The 16,770-nt window shown below is 56.2% G+C and overlaps 1 protein-coding gene across 1 annotated transcript; it reads right to left on the bottom strand.

The window, feature by feature from the left end:
- Nucleotides 1-8,050: 8,050 nt before the first annotated feature.
- Nucleotides 8,051-10,221, bottom strand: LOC131571828 (low affinity immunoglobulin gamma Fc region receptor II-like). The gene is made up of 6 exons (XM_058824594.1): nucleotides 10,173-10,221; nucleotides 9,480-9,500; nucleotides 9,173-9,415; nucleotides 8,756-8,955; nucleotides 8,476-8,590; nucleotides 8,051-8,091 (listed from the first exon to the last, which is right to left on the bottom strand). The coding sequence occupies exons 1-6, from the start codon at nucleotides 10,219-10,221 to the stop codon at nucleotides 8,051-8,053; spliced, it is 669 nt and encodes a 222-aa protein (XP_058680577.1).
- Nucleotides 10,222-16,770: the final 6,549 nt, after the last annotated feature.

Raw genomic sequence — 16,770 nt, 5'->3', positions numbered from 1 at the left:
TGCTGAAGGTGCTTGGGTTGATTTCCACAGGTCCAGGCAGATGCCAAACCTGCTCTTCATTGCCTTCTCCCTGCCCCTCTGCCAAGTGCAATGGGCCTCAAGGACTGAAAGGAGCACAGAGAGCCAAAGGGGGACACTCGCACCTGCCTCACTGGGAGCTCCCTGTGAGGCACTTTCCTTGAGAAGCAAGCCCCTTTCCTCCAAAGGTGTTTCCCGAAATGCGCAGCTTTCCTGGGGAACACCAAGACACCCTTAAGAAACGCTGGCAAGGCTGAATGACTTCAGGTCCTTTCAGGACAGGCACTCCAGCTCTAGCTCCTATTCCCTCAAGTGAGTTTCCAGGGGCAGGTTCAGACGTGCAGCCCCAGGCCCTCTACAAACACAAGCTGCCTGCTGCCTCTTCACCTGCCTCAGCTCCTGCCTGCGCTCACAGCACCAAAACCAGGCTTTTCCTGGCCAGGGACCAGAGCCCTGTTCCTGCAGGACGCTCTTGCCAGCACCTTTAAGGACTCTGTGCTGTGCACACAGCGCTTTTCATGCCCGCTCCCAACAGGCTTTGGAACACAGAGCACAACTTGGCTGGCTCTGCCACCAGCACAGCCCAAACACAGGCAGGGGAAGAAGCAGCAGGGGCTGTTTTGCAGCCATGCCCCAGAGAGACTGGAAGGGTGCCCTCCCTCTGCTCTCCCTTGCTTGGCTTTCTGCCTGGGGCTGAGCCTGGGGCTGCCATTCCTCACTTGTGGGGAGCAGAAGCACAGCCGGGATCCCGGCACTGCCTGACAGCGCTCTGGGCACTGGCTGTCGCAGCGAGGGTGGCTGTGACAAACCTTTGGGTCCCCTGACTTCAGGGTGAACGTGGTGCAAAATAGGAGAGAAGGAGGGGGAACCATGGAGTGCCCAACAAGGAAATGACTTTTAATGGGAAATGAAAATGGGAACTATGCTCAGGAACAGAACACAACATAGGGAGAAGCTCCAAGGGCCAGAAACAAGGCAGAGATAACAGTATATAGTCTTGGAGATTAATATTCTAGAAACCATACAATATATGGAACATATGTAACCAGTAGGGGAGTGGGACTTGGACTAATTAACATAACTACTCCAAAGGTTCTTAGGAGGCGATCTGAGGCCTGCCCTGATTTAGATGAATGTTTCCCAGACCTTGAAGATCAGGCTTGGTTTGTTTGGTGTGAAGTCAGCTGACCCTATGTCGTAGTTGGGTTGACTCCCACATCTTACTTTTTTCTTGTAAAGCTAGAAATAAAAGTGAAGGAATCTTGTAGAATAGACACTGCATTTCTTGCAGTTAGGAGAAAAAATGCAACTTTATGGTCTCGTTTTTCAATGGAACACTTGTGAAAAAGATCCTTTGTTAATCACACAGTGGGTTTTTCTTCCTTATAGGTCTCCAAAAATCAATTTTTACAACCATGGAGATGACAACTAAAATCGTAGTTAGAGCCAGAACGAGATTGCTAACTATGGCAGGCCAAGATTTTGTAATTATTTATTTACCTGTGAAAAGGGTTGATTGGGCTTTGCAAAATTTAGACTTGCAAATTGCATTGCTAAATTATTCAGGTGTTTGTTCTATTCATTACCCAGGCCACAAATTGTTACAAGCTAAATTAAGTTTTAGAGAAAAACCCATGCTAAGTGAAGAGCCTTTAAGTGCTATAACTCTCCTCACTGATGGAGCAGGGAAAACACAGAAATCAGTAATAGTATGGCAAAATCAAACAACCAAAACATGGGAGTCAGATATCCCTACAATAGAGGGCTCTCCTCAGATTGTTGAACTGGCTGCAGTAGTTTAGAGCGTTTCAGCTCTTTTCAGAACTTTTGAATTTAATTACAGATTTATCTTGTGTTGCTAGTATTGTTAAAAGAATAGAAGAATCTGTTTTAAAGGATGTTACAGATGATATTGTTGGCTTTCATGTCTTTCTACAATTTTGACACTCAGAACTAACCAATATTTTGTCTCTCATATCAGGGCTCATTCCTCGCTTCCAGGATTCATGGCAGAAGGAAATGTGAGAGCCGACAAACTTACAATGGTTTTTTCAAACACTTTGCCAAACATTTGGAACAAGCAAAACTGAGTCATGCTTTTTTCCATCAAAATGCACAAGCACTGGTGCCCATGTTTGACACAAGCATGATCAGCACAGATCAAAACTGCACCTTCTGGCAGCTGCAAAGGCACATGAGAGGCACAGACGTCAGGAATTTTCAATCTTGCCATTTACCTTCCAAATTCTCATGGAATAACGGCATTCCAGGCATTGGGAATTTTGAATGCTCCAGCTGCTCCCCCCAATTCCCATGGAATAATGGCTTTCCGGCCATGAGGAATTTTGAATGCTCCAGCTCTCCCTCCAGATTCCCATGGAATAATGGCATTCCAGGCATCAAACCCTGCAGTTCTCCTCAAAAATTCCCCCCAAAACTATGGAACAATGGCATTCCAGGCATTGGAATTTTTGAATGCTCCAGCTGCCCTCCGAAATGCCCATGGAATAATGGCATTCAAACTGTTGGGAATTTCAAATCCTCCAACTCCTCTCCCAAATGCCCACCAAATTCCCGGAATAAACAGCATTCTGGGTGTCAGGAATTTCAAATTCTCCCATTCCCCTCCCAAATTCCCATGGATTAACAGTATTCTGAGCATCAGAAAGTTTGAATCCTCCACCTCCAATGTCATATTCCTACCAAAACTGTAGAATGGAATTGACTGCATTCTGGACACCAGGAATTCCAAATCCTCCAGCTCCCCTCCCAAATTCACATGGAAAAACGGCATTCTGGCCATCAGGAAGTTTCAATCCTTCAGTTCCCTTCCCAAATTCCCATGAAATAATTGCATTCCAGGCATTGGAAATTTCAAATCCTCCAGTTCCCATCCAAAATTCCCCCCAAACTATGGAATAATTGCCTTCTGGACATTGGGAATTTTGAATCCTGCAGGTCTCATCCCAAATTCCCATGAAATAATGGCATTCGGGGCATAGGGAATTTGGAATCCTTCATTTCCCCTCCCAAATTCCCAATGAATAAGAGCATTCTGGGTGTTGGGAATTTAGAATGCTCCAGTTCTCCCCCCAGATTCCCACCAAAATGATGGAATAACTGCATTCTGGGCATCAGGAATTTCGAATGCTTCAGCTCCCTTCTCAAATTCCCCATGGAACTCCCATGGAATACTGGCATTCCGGATGTTGGGAATTTGGAATCCTGCAGTTCCCCTCCAATATTCCCAAGGAATGAAAGCATTCCAGGCATTTAGAATCTTTCAGTTCCCCTCTGAAATTCCCCTCAAATTCCCGTGGATTTCTCACCCTAGTGTACTGTTGCTACTGTGAATCCAGAAAAGGTATCAGGAGAAACAAGGACATATTTAAACGTCCCAAAGCTCGAAAAGTGTGTTACATCTGTTTGCCACATGTCATTAGGTTTCAACCCTTGTGAGTTTGTACCTAACATTGGTGGCAAAGAAAGAGTCTGCTGACACTGGGAGCAAGGATTCACTACATCCCGTGCTTGGGGCAAAGTCAGATGGAATTGTTTTCCCAGTGCTCGGGCATTTTGATGGTAGACATCATGAGAAAGTTTGGCCTGCCCTGACTTTTGTGGTATAGTGACTGTCATGGCGAGGGCATCCGCCTTCACATCACCTTCCAGTGCAGGTCCAGGCAGAGGGGTGTGTGATCTAAAGTGCAGAAGGTTGTATTGCTGAGACCTGTGAAGTGAAAAGCTGTACAGAGAGATTAATAACAGAAAAAGAACTTTGTTAGAGCCTTCCTTCAGGAATGAGTGCTGAATTCTCTCAATGATTCCTGTAACATAAGGAGAATCACAAACAATAATAATACAGCCCGGGGACATTGCAGGGACAGCCCAGGGCATTCCCAGCATCTTCCTGGGGGTCATTCCCAGGGATATCCCCGGGACAGCCCATGGAGATTTTGAGGACATCCCTGGGACATCCCGAGGCATTCCCGGGGACATTCCCAGAGCCATTCCTGGTGACATTCCCGGGGAAATCCCGGGACATTCCCTGGATCAGTAAAATCAGGATCAGGAACAACAGGATGCAGAAAATCAGGATAAGTGGGATTGGGAAAAGTGGGATTGAGAAAATTGGGATCAGAAAAGTGGGATCAGGGGAAGTGGAGTCAGGGAAAGCGGGGTCAGGAAAAGCTGGATCAGAAAATTTGGGATTGGGAAGATCGAGATTGGGAAATTTGGGATAGGGAAAATCGGGAAATTCAGGACCAGGAATAGCAGGATCAGGAAAATCAGGCTCAGGAAAAGTGGGATTGGGAAATTTGGGATCGGGAAATTTGGAACAGGAAATTTGGGTTTGGGAAATTGTGGCTCAGGGAATTAGGAGATGCTCACAAAAGCCACGTCCTGGTGGGATTTGAGGATCTGCAGCCAATCCGTGAGCTGCCATGGAGGCTGAGCCTCCTCCTGGATATGTTGGAATTCCTTGGTGCTGATAATGAGCAAGGCTGGAGGTCGATCCCTGGGAATTCTTGGGGACATGGACCAGGATCAGGGGAAAAGTATCCCAGATTTTGGGGGGAAAATTTTCAAATTTTGGGGAAAAATACCCTGAATTTCGGAGAAAATATCCCAGATTTTGGAGGGAAAAACCCCCCAGATTAAGCAAAAAAATCCTGTGGTTTTTTTTTTTTTTTTTGGGTTTTGTTTTTGTTTTTGTTTTTGTTTTTGTTTTTTTTTTTTGGTTTTTGTTTTTTTTTGTTTAGTATCCTAAATTTTGGAGGAAAAAACCCATGACTTTTCAATGAAAAAATCCTGAATTTAGGGGAAAAAATCCTGAATTTTGGGGGGAAATATCCTGAATCTTCAGTCAAAGAATCACGAATTTTGGGGCAAAATTAATGGATTTTGGCGGGGGGGGGGGGGGGGGATAGCAGATTTTGGGGGAGAAAAATTGCAGATGTTGGGGGAAAAATGTTAAATTTTGGGACCCTCGCATGAGCTCCTGGGTCAGGTCCCTGATGATGACTTGGATGGTTTTGGGGTTTGTCCCGGAGCGAGGGCAGCGCTCCGGTGGTGACAGTGACATTGGTGACATGATGGAGCAGCATGATGGGGCTGGAGAAGCCCTCGGGCTGCAGGAAAGGATGGGGTGAGACTCCTAAATGCCCCCCAAATTCTCCCAAAATCCCATGAAAAACTCCCATAAAAATGGCCCCCAAAATACCATAAAAATACCCAGAAAATCCACCAAAATCAACCCAAAATCAACCCCAAATATCCCCAAACTCCTCAAAATCCTTATGCCCAAATTGCCCCAAAATTCCCCCAAATCATCCCTAAAGCCCCCAAAATATTCTAAATCACCCCAATATCCTCCAAATTCTGCACAAAATATCAAAATATCCTCTAAATCCCACAAATCACCCCAAACTCTCAAAAATCTGCCCAAAATTACCCCAAATTTCACCAGACTTCTCTAAAATCACCTCTGAATCACCCCCAAAATCCCTAAAATCACCCCAAAACCCCTCCTAATTTCTCCACCCTCCAAAAATCCCCCAAATAGTCCCCAAAATAATCCCAAATCACCTCAAAATGCCCTCCAAACCCCCCAAATCACCCTAAAATCTCCCCAAATCCTCCCAAAATCCCTCCGGTGCCCGGATCCCCCCTCCCCAGCCCTGCCCGGTTCCCCTCCCGGTGCCCCCTCGGTGCCCGACCCCGCACCCGGCGCTCCCCGGGAGGGGTCCGAGCCCCGGAGCTCCTGCGGAGCCTCCGCCGAGCCCGGGGGGGATCGGGAGGGACCGGGGGGTCAGGGGGGACCGAGGTGTCCCCAGGAGCATTTTGGGGGACACGGGACCCGCTGGGGTTGGGGACCCGGGACCCCGGGGTGTCCCCGGGATGGAGGGAGGCGAATCCTGGGCAGGGGTGGCTGTCGCGTGTCGCCATTGGCCGATACGGATGTCGCAATTGTCGCCAGGCCCGGCCGTGGGCAGCGGCAGCGGCTGTCGCGAGATGTCCCCAACAGCCCCTGGCGCGAGCGGCGCTGTCCCCAACAGCCCCGGAGCTGCGGGGGGATGGGGGATCGGGGGGTCCTGGAAAGGACGGGGTGAGACCCCAAAATCCCCCCTCGGGACACACCGACACCGTCGGTCCCCGCAGCCCGGGACAGTCCCGGCTCTCGCTGTGCGATGGCAGCCGCGACCGGCGACAGTGACCCGAGGCCGGGACTCCGCTCCCGCAGCACCGGGGGCTCCTCCCCAGGGTCCCCGGTCCCCTCCGCCCTCCCGGTGCCCCCGGCCGGGGCTCCGCAGCAGCTCCGGGGCTCAGACGCCGCTCGAGGAGCGCCGGGTGCGGGGTTTGGGCACCGGGCGGGGATGGGCTGAGCTGGGGTGGGCCCGAGGGGCTCGGCAGCTGCCGGATCGGTGCCCGAGGTAACGGGGCGGCACCGCCACAGGTGCCGAGCCCTTGGCCGGTGTCACTGAGAGGGAACAAACAGGGAGCGGCAGCTCCTTCCCCGCTGCGGGGCAGCTGAGAGGGAACCAGTTTGGAAATGCAGCAATTGATCATTTTGTTCCTGTCCCCAAGGGACTGAGGGAGCCCCAAAAATCATGCAAATCCCACAAGGATCTGTTCATCAACCACCCCCCGGGCACGGGAGCACAGGATCCGGGGGGAGACACAGGGGGGTGCCCTGGGGCAGGGACCCCCAGTGGCCCCAGTGCCCCCAGTGCTCCCAGTGTCACAGCAGGCTCTCGTAGTCACGGGGGTTCCACTGTCCCTCGTAGGGTCCTGACAGCTCCACGTTGGTGACTTGTGGATCCCAAGGTGGGGCGGGGCTGGGGGACACCTGTGAGGACCCTGAGAGTGACACCGGTTGTGGGGACCTGGGTGGGAGTGACACCCTTGGGTGATGTGTCCTTGTCCCCCCGAATTCTCCCACTGACCACTCGGTGCCCATGGCGTGGGTGTTGAGCACAGTCCCCTCCTCCAGGGGGGATCCTGTGGGGATAAGAGGGGGGTCTCAGTAGTCTGGGAGGGGGAAAGCCCCAGCCCCCCACTCACCTGTCCTGGAGATTCCTGGTTTCTGCAAGGGAAAGGGGAGAGGGTGACACCGGGACCCCTGAACCTTCCTGCAACCTCAGAGTTTCAACCACCCACGCGACCCCCAAATCCCCACTGCAGCCCCGACTCCCACCAAATCCCTGATTCTCCCCAGACACTCAGCACTCCTGAGACCTCCAGAACTTCTGCATCCCCACAGTGCCCCCAACCCTCTGAGTCCCCAGAACCCCAAGCCTGGCAGGAAGGGCCACCCCCAAACTCCCCCAGGATCCAAAAAGATCCTCCAACATCATTGTACAGCCCTCCAGGACCTCCCCAAACCTTCCAGGAACTCCCAATGCACCACCATGTTGCTCAAAGCCCACCCAGGGAAGCCCGTGGAGCCCAAGCAAGACACTCCAAATTCCCCCCAAATCCCCCAGGACCCCCAGCCAAGGTCACTGCAGGCTCAGTGTCCCCCAGCTCAGGGGCCCTGGGTGCTGCTGATCTCTGCCCCCACTCTGGGGGCTTCCCGTCCTTGCAGAGTCCCCATCCCACCCCAATGTCACCCAGCCCTGCAGTGCCACCGAAGACAGCCAGGAGCAGGAGCAGGAACAGGAGGGTCCTGCCGACATTCACAGCCACTGCTGGGGACGGAGGGGGACACACCGGGGTCACCCTGAGCCATGGGGGACCTGAACCCCCCAGCAACCCTGTGTGACCCCGCCTGTGACCCAGGGTGAGCCAGGTGTCACCTCCAGGGCCAGCTCAGGGCTGAGTGCCCGGAACACCCGGTGCCCGTCCTGTCCCAGCTGGTTGGTGGCCATGCACTGGTAGGTGCCCCAATGTCGCACATCGATATTCCTGAGCTCCAGAGGGGACCCCGTGCCACCTCCTGCCCATTGTGCAGCCTGGAGAAGGTGACAGGGGCTGAGCCCACCTGCACCAAGCAGCGCAGGGTCACGTTGTCACCTGCACGCACCTGGTGTTACAGGGGACCAGAGGTGATGGTGACATCGGCCACGGGCACTGTGGGGACACAGACAGGGCTGAGGCCACAGGGAGGAGCTGGCAGCTGGTGTGGGGCGATAGGGATGGGGGGATGGGTGCGATAGGGGGTGTTGGGGATGGGGTCAACACAGGGAGGGGCAAGGGGACAAGGGGAGTGATGGAAGGACACAAGAAAGGTGTTTGGAGGACATGGATGTGCCCAGGCAGGGGCACCCAAGCAGGCTGTGGGGGCTCCCTGTGCCCATCCCCGCACTCACTGGGCACCGTGACGCAAAGCCGGGCGCTGCTCTCTGCACAGCCCCCCACTTGGAGCACACCTGGCAGCTGTAATTCCCTGAGTGGGAGACCCCCATGGCGGGCACCAGCAGCTGCAGGGACCCCTGCGGGCCCCCCAGCACCTGCCTGTCCCAGTAGAACACGTGCAGGAGGGGGCTTGGGGCCGCAGGGGGCTGGGGGTGCTGAGGCAGCTGAGAGTCAGGGGGGACCCCACGGTGGGCTCGGGGGGACCCTCCAGCACCTGCACCGAGAAGAGCTCAGGGAAGGAGAGGGGAGGTGAGGACTGTGACTCTGAGTGCACTGGGAAGTGGTTTTGGGGGTGTCAGGAGATTGGAGTTCCAGACATGGGGGGCTCACCGAGCACTGTCACTGTCACTGCTGCTGACCGTGACATTAAGGACCTCACCAATCCCTCATAGCTGCTGGTGTGGTTCAGCTGCAGGGAGGACAGGGATAGTTCAGTCACATTGACGGGCCCCCTCAGATCCTTCTCGTTCTGGTAAAATCTCACCTCGGTGACCGTGTTGTTCCACTGCTCCCGGCAGCGCAGCGTCACCGTGTCCCTGTCCAGCAGTGCCTGTGCTGGCACCTTCAGCACCAGATGATCTGTGGGACAGGAAGATCCCATCCCACTGAGGGATTGAGACAAGTCCAATGGAGGTCCCCATGGCACCAGGGACATCTGGGTGCACTGGGGTGGACTGGGATATCCAGATGTCCTGGGCACAGACTCTCCCCACACAGGGGGTGTGAGGACACCCACGGAGTGAAGCCCACAAAGACCTGGCAGGGGCCACCCTGATCATTTAAGATCCCCCCATACCATTTGAGACTGTCACGGGGGAGCTGCACCCACTGCCGGGTCTGTCACACAGGTAGGTGACAGTGAAGTGGTCCTGTCTCTCCTGTCCCCAGCGCTGCACATTCCTGTACCAGATGGTGCCACCGGTGGTGCCTGAGCCCTTGCAGGTCAGTGTCACCCGGTCCCACAGCACCGCCGGCCTCCAGGGGGGCTCCACAGGGAGATGGGTGGTCTGGGCACTTGTGGGTGACAGGGGACAGCAGCCTGCCAGGGCCAGTGTGGGGCTGGGGACAGCGGGGTGGGGCCATGGCATCCCCTGAGGACTCACCAGCAAGGCTGAGGGTCTGGGCTGCAAGAGAGAAGGGACAGGGCTGGGTGGGGGTGGCATGGCAGGGACAGCAGCACAGGAGCAAGGGGTGTGGTGGCTGGCAACAAACTGTCTCCATAGGGGACAGCAGTTCTTGTGGGAAAGTGTGTCTGAGTCGTCCCCAAAAGATTTGTCCTGGCAGGGGGACATGTCTGTCACAGCCATCTGTGCACCATATCTGTGTGACATGGATGCCTTGGGAAGAGGGACACCGAGGCCGCGCTGGGCCGAGGCAGAACATGGGGACACTGTGGACACCGCGAGCATGAGGACACCACGGACACATCCCATGCTGGCCCAGGTCACCCCCACCAGCTCATGATCCCATCCCCATGATCCCATCCCCATGGCCACATCCTCACCGTTCTTGTCCCCTTCTGTCCCTGCATCCCAGTTCCCTTGTCCCTATCTCCAGAACTACCTGAGCCCAAAGGTGCCAGTCCCCACATTCCTGTCCCCACATCCCCATCCCCAAATTCCTGCCCCCTCTTCCTGTCCCCAAAGCCACCCTACATCCCCAGTCCCACCAAGGTCCACTGTGGGTAACATGGACTGGCTCTGTTGGCATTGGGGACCTCAGGGGACCTCACAGTCCCCCTGTGCCCCCTTCCCTCCCCATCCCCAGGGTGTCAGGCCCGTGCCTGGAGCACTGACCCCACAGGAGCAGCGCCACCTTCTCGGCCAGCCCAGTGTCCCCAGCCATGTGCACTGGCTGTCACTCGCTGCTGTGGCCACCGCTCCCCTGGCTGGCGGCTCTTTGGACGAAGGGGAAGGAAGCAAGGACACGTCTGTCCCCACGTGTAGGTGGCCCTTGGTGGGGGCAGGGTGGCCAGAAGTCTGGGATAGTCTGGGGCCATGGTGGCAGATGGTTTTGACAGGACTGGGGGGGCCCAGGGGATGTGGGGATCCAATGATGGGTGTCCAGGAGAATGGGGGCCCAGGGGAATCGGGGTCTGCATGCCTGGGGGCATTCAGGGATGGGGGTGCTGTGGGAACATGGTCCCCAGGGATTTGGGGTCATGGCATGAGGGTGCCAGGGTTGGGGGTGCAGGGGGAGAAAGGGGACCCTGGGGAATAGGGGTTCTCGGGGAAAGAAGCAGCCCATGGGATGGGATCAAGGCAATGGTGGTGCTGGGCACTGGCAGTCCTGGGATGGGGGTCCCTGGGGCGGAGAGACCAAGGCAATGTTGGTCTCATGTTTGGGGTTCCCAGGAGAATGGGGATGTCAGGGATGGGGAATGGCTGAGTGGGCACGGAGGTCACAGATCCTTCCCTGGCTTCCTCAGACTGTGGGGTGGCTCAGAGCCCAGCACAGCCCCCAACCTGGGGCACCCCAGGGCTGTCTTGGGATGCTCTGGGGCTCTGCCCAACTCATCCCTGGGTCAGGTCCCCCAGTTTCCTGACTCAGCCATCCCAGGCAACACCTGATGCCCTATTGGTTCAGAATTTACACATCTTGATAATAAAAGCAAAAATCTTTCCCACACAATTTTCCCCCTAATATAGAACATACTCAGGAAAAATCAAACCGACAAGGAATAAAATGCTCAGGTTTATAGAATTCTTTTAAAAGTTTCTCACCCAACAAGTCACTCACAGTAAAAACACAAAAAACTTACAATGAAATGAGTCTTTTTGGTTCCCTGTAGGAGCCCATTGGTGCATTTCCCAGCAGCATTTCCTTGTGGATAACACAGAGTGGGGAATCTCCCTGAGTGTCCAGCAGCTCCATGGGACTGTTCCCTGCCTGCTGGACAGCAACACAGCCCTGAAGGAAGCCTTTTCTTGTGCCATCTTTAGGAATTCTCCCCATTTTGCTCATTCCCACCCTGAAACTTGATTGACTTCCCTTGAAGGAAGGGAGGAAGCTCTGTCCATCCTTGGGACAGTGCACAGGAATCTGTGGAAATGCCCGTGTGCGCCTCAGGGTCTGATTCCCTGGTAAATCCACTCCAGCCTGCCCTGAATTCCCCTGCCTGGGCACTCCCTGCTCCTGCTATGATACCCCTGCTCCCCAGCCCCTCGTGTGCAGCTCCTGCTCAATATTTCCACACTTTTCCCTCTCCTCTGGTGTGCACATCCAGAACCCAAACATTCTTTCTGGGAAGTTCCAAATAGCTGCAGGTTTTGTTCAAGAAGGAGGGTCCAGGTCAGGCTGTTGAGCAGATTGTTGTTGTTTTTGCAGTAGTGCTGGGGCTCTTTCAGTTCCTTGGGGAGAGGGACAAAATAATCAATTGCTGCATTTCTGGACTGGTTCCCTCGCAGCTGCTCCTGCAGGGGTTTTTCCAGCCAGCCCTGCTCTGAAAACAATCAAAGGCCCTCACAGAGCCACTGCTTGGGCTCTCTTTGGGATTTTGTGCTTCTTGCAGGGCTGAGCAAACCACAGCCAGGCCTTTTTCCCCTCACAGAATTCTCACCTCTGCAGCAGCTCTAAAGCTGCCAGAATCAAAGCCAAGGGGGCAGGGGGGACCCTCACGTGCTGGCTGCCCCCTGGGGCTGGCCAGAGCAGGGCTGGGCAATGGCCATCCCTGTGCAGAGGGGCTGGGCCATGGCTGGGCCCCACTCTTGCATTGACAGGGGTCCCCAGGATGTGCCACCCCTGAGACAGGCACCTGGCCAGCAATGTGCAGGGACATTTCTGGAACTGCCATCCCTGGGAACAGGACCCTCCATTATAGGATGTGTCACCCCCTGGGACAGGATCCCCCAGCTGAACTCCAGAGGAGAGACCTTAGAGGACAGGTCCCCCCTGTATGTGCCCCCCTAGAAACAGAGAATGCCCCCTTTTCCCATCTGACTCTCAGCACAAACAGCCTCTTCCCTCTCCTCCAGGACAAAGAAAGTGAAAGTGTTGAGCAGGCACAGCCCAGCACCTCCATCCCCCAAATACTCCTCACCCTTCCCTGCACCCCCTGCTCCCCATTTCCCCCCTCTCCTGGGTCCCCCAACCCATTCCCTGCTCAGGTGCACCCCAGGATGTCTGATCCAGGAACCGGGGGTGAGGGGATATGGCAAAAAGTAAGAAGAATAAGGAAGAAAGAGAAATAAAGAGAGGAAAAAGTCAGGGGCAGGCGAGGACACAGAGGCCGAACTACCCAGGACCTCCACGCAATGCCTGGCCAGGAAACGAACACCCCAGGGGTGATTATGCCGGGCCCAGCCTCACCCCAAAATCTGAGGCACCCAGGGCAGGAGCTGTGACCCCCATGTTCCCTCCCACACTGCCCAACCCTGGCACCCCCATTCCTCTGGGACCCCCACCTCGGAACCCGATTTCCTTCTGCCACCCCTTCCCTGAGACCCCCATCCCTGGACGGCAATTCCCCAGCATCTCCAACCCCAAGGAACAGCATCCGGGTAATTCCAGACCATGGGACACCACTGCCCTTGGGGACCTTGATTCCCCCAGGACCACCATTCTCACAGGGTTCCCCTTTCCCCTGGCACTCCCATTTCGTGATCACAAATCCCAGGAGGCCACATTGTTCTGGGACCCTGATCCCCAAGTCTGAGTCTACCCAACCCTTGGGACGCCCATTTACCTGGGACTCCATCTCTGGGCACCCCATTCTCCTGGACACTCATCCCTGGCTCCCTACACAGCCTTAGTCTCCAAATTCTGGAAACATCATGTCCCCACCATGTCCCACCATCGCCAACCATGTCCTCAGACTATGCAGCCTTGTCCCCAGCCTGTCCCCAGCTTGTAGGCACCCTGCCCCAACCAAGGGCCACCTACACATGGGGAAAGACATGACCTCGCTTCCTTCCCCTTCATCCGAAGAGCCGCCAGCCAGGGGAGCGGTGGCCACAGCAGCGAGTGACAGCCAGTGCACATGGCTGGGGACACCGGGATGGCCGGGAAGGTGGCGCTGCTCCTGTGGGGTGAGTGCCCCGGGCACGGGCCTGACACCCCGGGGATGGGCCCTGGTGAGGCAGAGAGTGGTGGGGAGGGGGCACAGGAGGGCTGTGAGGTCCCCTGAGGTCCCCAATGGCAGCAGAAGCAGAGCAGGGCATGGAGCTCAGTGTGACCAGAGATTTAGGTTGGCTTTAGGGACAGAAATAGGGGAACCGGGATATGGAGAGAGGAAGAGGGGGATAGAGATGTGGGGACAAGGATGTGGCAGAAGGAGCCTTGGGGCTTGGGGACTGTGGGGATAGGGACAGGGGAACAGGGATACTGGGACATGGAATGGGGCCACATAACATGTAGATGTCACCTGGCCATGGGGAAAGTTGCCATTGGAATGGGATCATTGGACTTAGCCATGGGGACAGGTTCTGTAGGGCTGGTGGAGGTGGGCAGTGCAAACAATAGGATGTCCACAGTGTCCCTATGACCCTCACCCAGCCCTGTCCCTTCTCCCTTCCAGCCCAGATCCTCAGCCTCGCTGGTGAGTCCTCGGGGGATGCCATGGCCCCACCCCGCTGTCCCCAGCCCTGCAATGGCCCTGGCAGGCTGGTGTCCCCTGTCACTCGCAGGTGCCCAGACCACCCAGCTCCTGGTGGAGAACCCCTGGAGGCCGGCGGTGCTGTGGGACCAGGTGACACTGACCTGCCAGGGCTCAGGGACCACCAGTGGCACCATCTGGTACAAGGATGGGCAGCGCTGGGGGCAGCAGGGACACGACCATTTCACTGTCACTGAGAGAGGCACCTACACATGTGAGAGGCCTGGAAGTGGGTGCAGCCCACCCGTGAACGTCTCAGACGGTGAGGGTGGTTTGTGTCCCCAGCTTGGCACCCACAGGAACCCCGAGGATTCTGGATGAGCTCTACTCCATGGTCACCCTCTGGTGTGACCAGAGACTGTCCCCTACACTGGGGGACATCCCAGAGCATCCCACTATGGGGGTACACTCGTGTTGAAATTGGGAAACCTGGTGTGCTGGCTTTGACCCAACATGAGGGTCCCGGTGATATCAGGACCCTCTAGACCCCTGTGATGTGATGGCACCCCTCTGCCCCACAGACCAGGTGGTGCTGCAGGTGCCAGCACAGGCACTGCTGGAGGGGGAAACGCTGACACTGCGCTGCCGGTACAGGCAGGAGAAGTCGGTCACTTCGGTGCTCTTCTACCGCGAGGAGACAGAACTGAGAAAGCTCCACAATGGGACCGAGCTGTCCCTGTCCCCTCTGCAGCTGAACCACAGAGGCCGCTACCGCTGCAAGGCCTGGGTGAACAACGGGGTATCATGGGGATGGGAGGAGTCAGCGCTGGTGACAGTGACAGTGCATGGTGAGCACCTCTCATCTGCTAACCTGACAGCCCCACAGCCCCTCGCCAGGGACTCGGAGTCACTGTTCCTACAGTCCCCCATCTCCTCCCCTGAGCTTGTCTGGATACCAGTGCTGGAGGGTCCCCCCAAGCCCACCCTGGGGTCCCCTCTCACTTTCAGCTGCCTCAGCACCCCCAGCCCCCTGCGGCCCCAAGTCCCCCTCCTGCACGTGTTCTGCCAGGACGGGCAGATGGTGAGAGGCCCACAGGGGCCCCCGCAGCTGCTGGTGCCTGCCATGGGGCTCTCCCACTCCAGGAATTACAGCTGCCAGGTGTGCTCCGAGGGGATGGGCATGCGGAAGAGCAGCACTGTGAGTGCGGGGATGGGCACAGGGAGTCCCCACAGCCTCCTCGGGTGCCCTGCCTGGGTACCTCCATGTCCCCAAGACACCTTTCTTGTGTCCCTCCACCTCTGCCCTGTGTCCCCTCATCCCTGCAGAGTGTGACCCCATTCTCAACATCCCCCATCACACTCACCCCCTTGTCCCTACCCCCCAAACCAGCTGCCACCCCCTACCTGTGGCCTCAGCCCTGTCTCTGTCCCTGCAGTGCCCGTGGCCAATGCCACCATCACCCTTGGCACCCTATAACACCAGCTGCGTGCAGGTGACACCGTGACCCTGCGCTACTTGGTGCAGGTGGGCTCAGCCCCTGTCACCTTCACCTGGCTGCACAACGGGCAGCAGGTGGCCCAGCGTCCCCTCCTGGAGCTAAGAGCTGTCAGTGTTGAACATTGGGGCACCTACCAGTGCATGGCCACCAACCAGCTGGGACAGGACGGACACCGTGTGTTCCAGGCACTCAGCCCCGACTGTCCCTGTTGGTGATACCGTGGGGCACAGGGACACAGGTGAGGTCACACAGGTCATTCAGGATTGCAGGACCCCTGGGGTGATGGATGATCCTGATGTGTCCCCCTCGGTTTCTTGCAGTGGCAGCAGGGGTCGGTGGAGCCCTTTTCTTCCTGCTCCTACTCTTGGGTGTCATTGTGGTCTGGCACCGGTGGCACCGTGTGGGTGGGTGACAATGGGGGGCAGGGGTCCACAGGGAGCTGTACAGGCCCCCAGAGTGTAGGCCCGATAGGGCAGCACCCATAGCCCCAGAACTGTCACCTTGCCTGGGGGTCCTGAAGGATTTGGGGAGGTGTTGGAGTGTCCTGCAGGGATTTTGGGGGTTCTTTCAGGGGCCCTGGGGGTGTTTGGAGAGTCTCTGTCCCTGCTGGGCTTTGAGTTCCCGAGGCTGAGTTGGCCCAGGGCACTGGGGAGGCTCATGAATTCTGGGGGCCTTCAGGGATGCTTGGGGCTCCTGAGAGGAATTGAGAGTCCTGTGGGGGTTCAGGAATCCTGAGAGGGGGCAGGGCCCTGGGACCCACAGTCACCCTTCCCCTCTTTCCTTTGCAGCTGCCAGGAAGCAGCAGAAAAGGTGAGTGGGGTTTTCAACCATGCGTGCCATTTTTCCAGCAAGTCACAAGTCTCCATTGCCTCCCACACATTGTCTTTATCCCCACAGGCCCCTCCCTGATCCCCTGGCCCCCCAGAGGAGGGGGAGGTTCTGTACACCCATGTTGTGAGCACCAAGCAGGCGCAGCGTGAGTACCGTGGATTGGGGCGACAGTGACACATCACACACTGGTGTCAATCCCCCCCTTGGTCCCTCCAACCGTTATGTCCTGCAGAGCCCCCAGGCGTCACTGACCACCAGTAACCCTGGGTGGCCTACATGGAGCTGCAGGGACCTCACCTGCGACCAAGAATGCCCAGTGACATCAATGAGGTTGTGCCGTTACACTGAGGGCAACTGGGGTGCACTGGGTGTCCCCACCCATGGGCACCCACTTGTGTGTGTGCTGCCACTAAAAACTGCCCCTCCCTGGGGAGGCACAAAGATCCCAAAGGGCTGAGAGAAGAACAATTTCCTGCAACAGCAATGAGAGAGAATAAAAACAAAAGCAACAGCAAAAAGGTTCAGAATTCA

The sequence above is a fragment of the Ammospiza caudacuta genome, unplaced genomic scaffold (genome assembly GCF_027887145.1).
Source record: "Ammospiza caudacuta isolate bAmmCau1 unplaced genomic scaffold, bAmmCau1.pri scaffold_39, whole genome shotgun sequence".
Classification (NCBI taxonomy): Eukaryota; Metazoa; Chordata; class Aves; order Passeriformes; family Passerellidae; genus Ammospiza; species Ammospiza caudacuta.
This window is presented reverse-complemented; position numbering and strand designations above follow the sequence as displayed.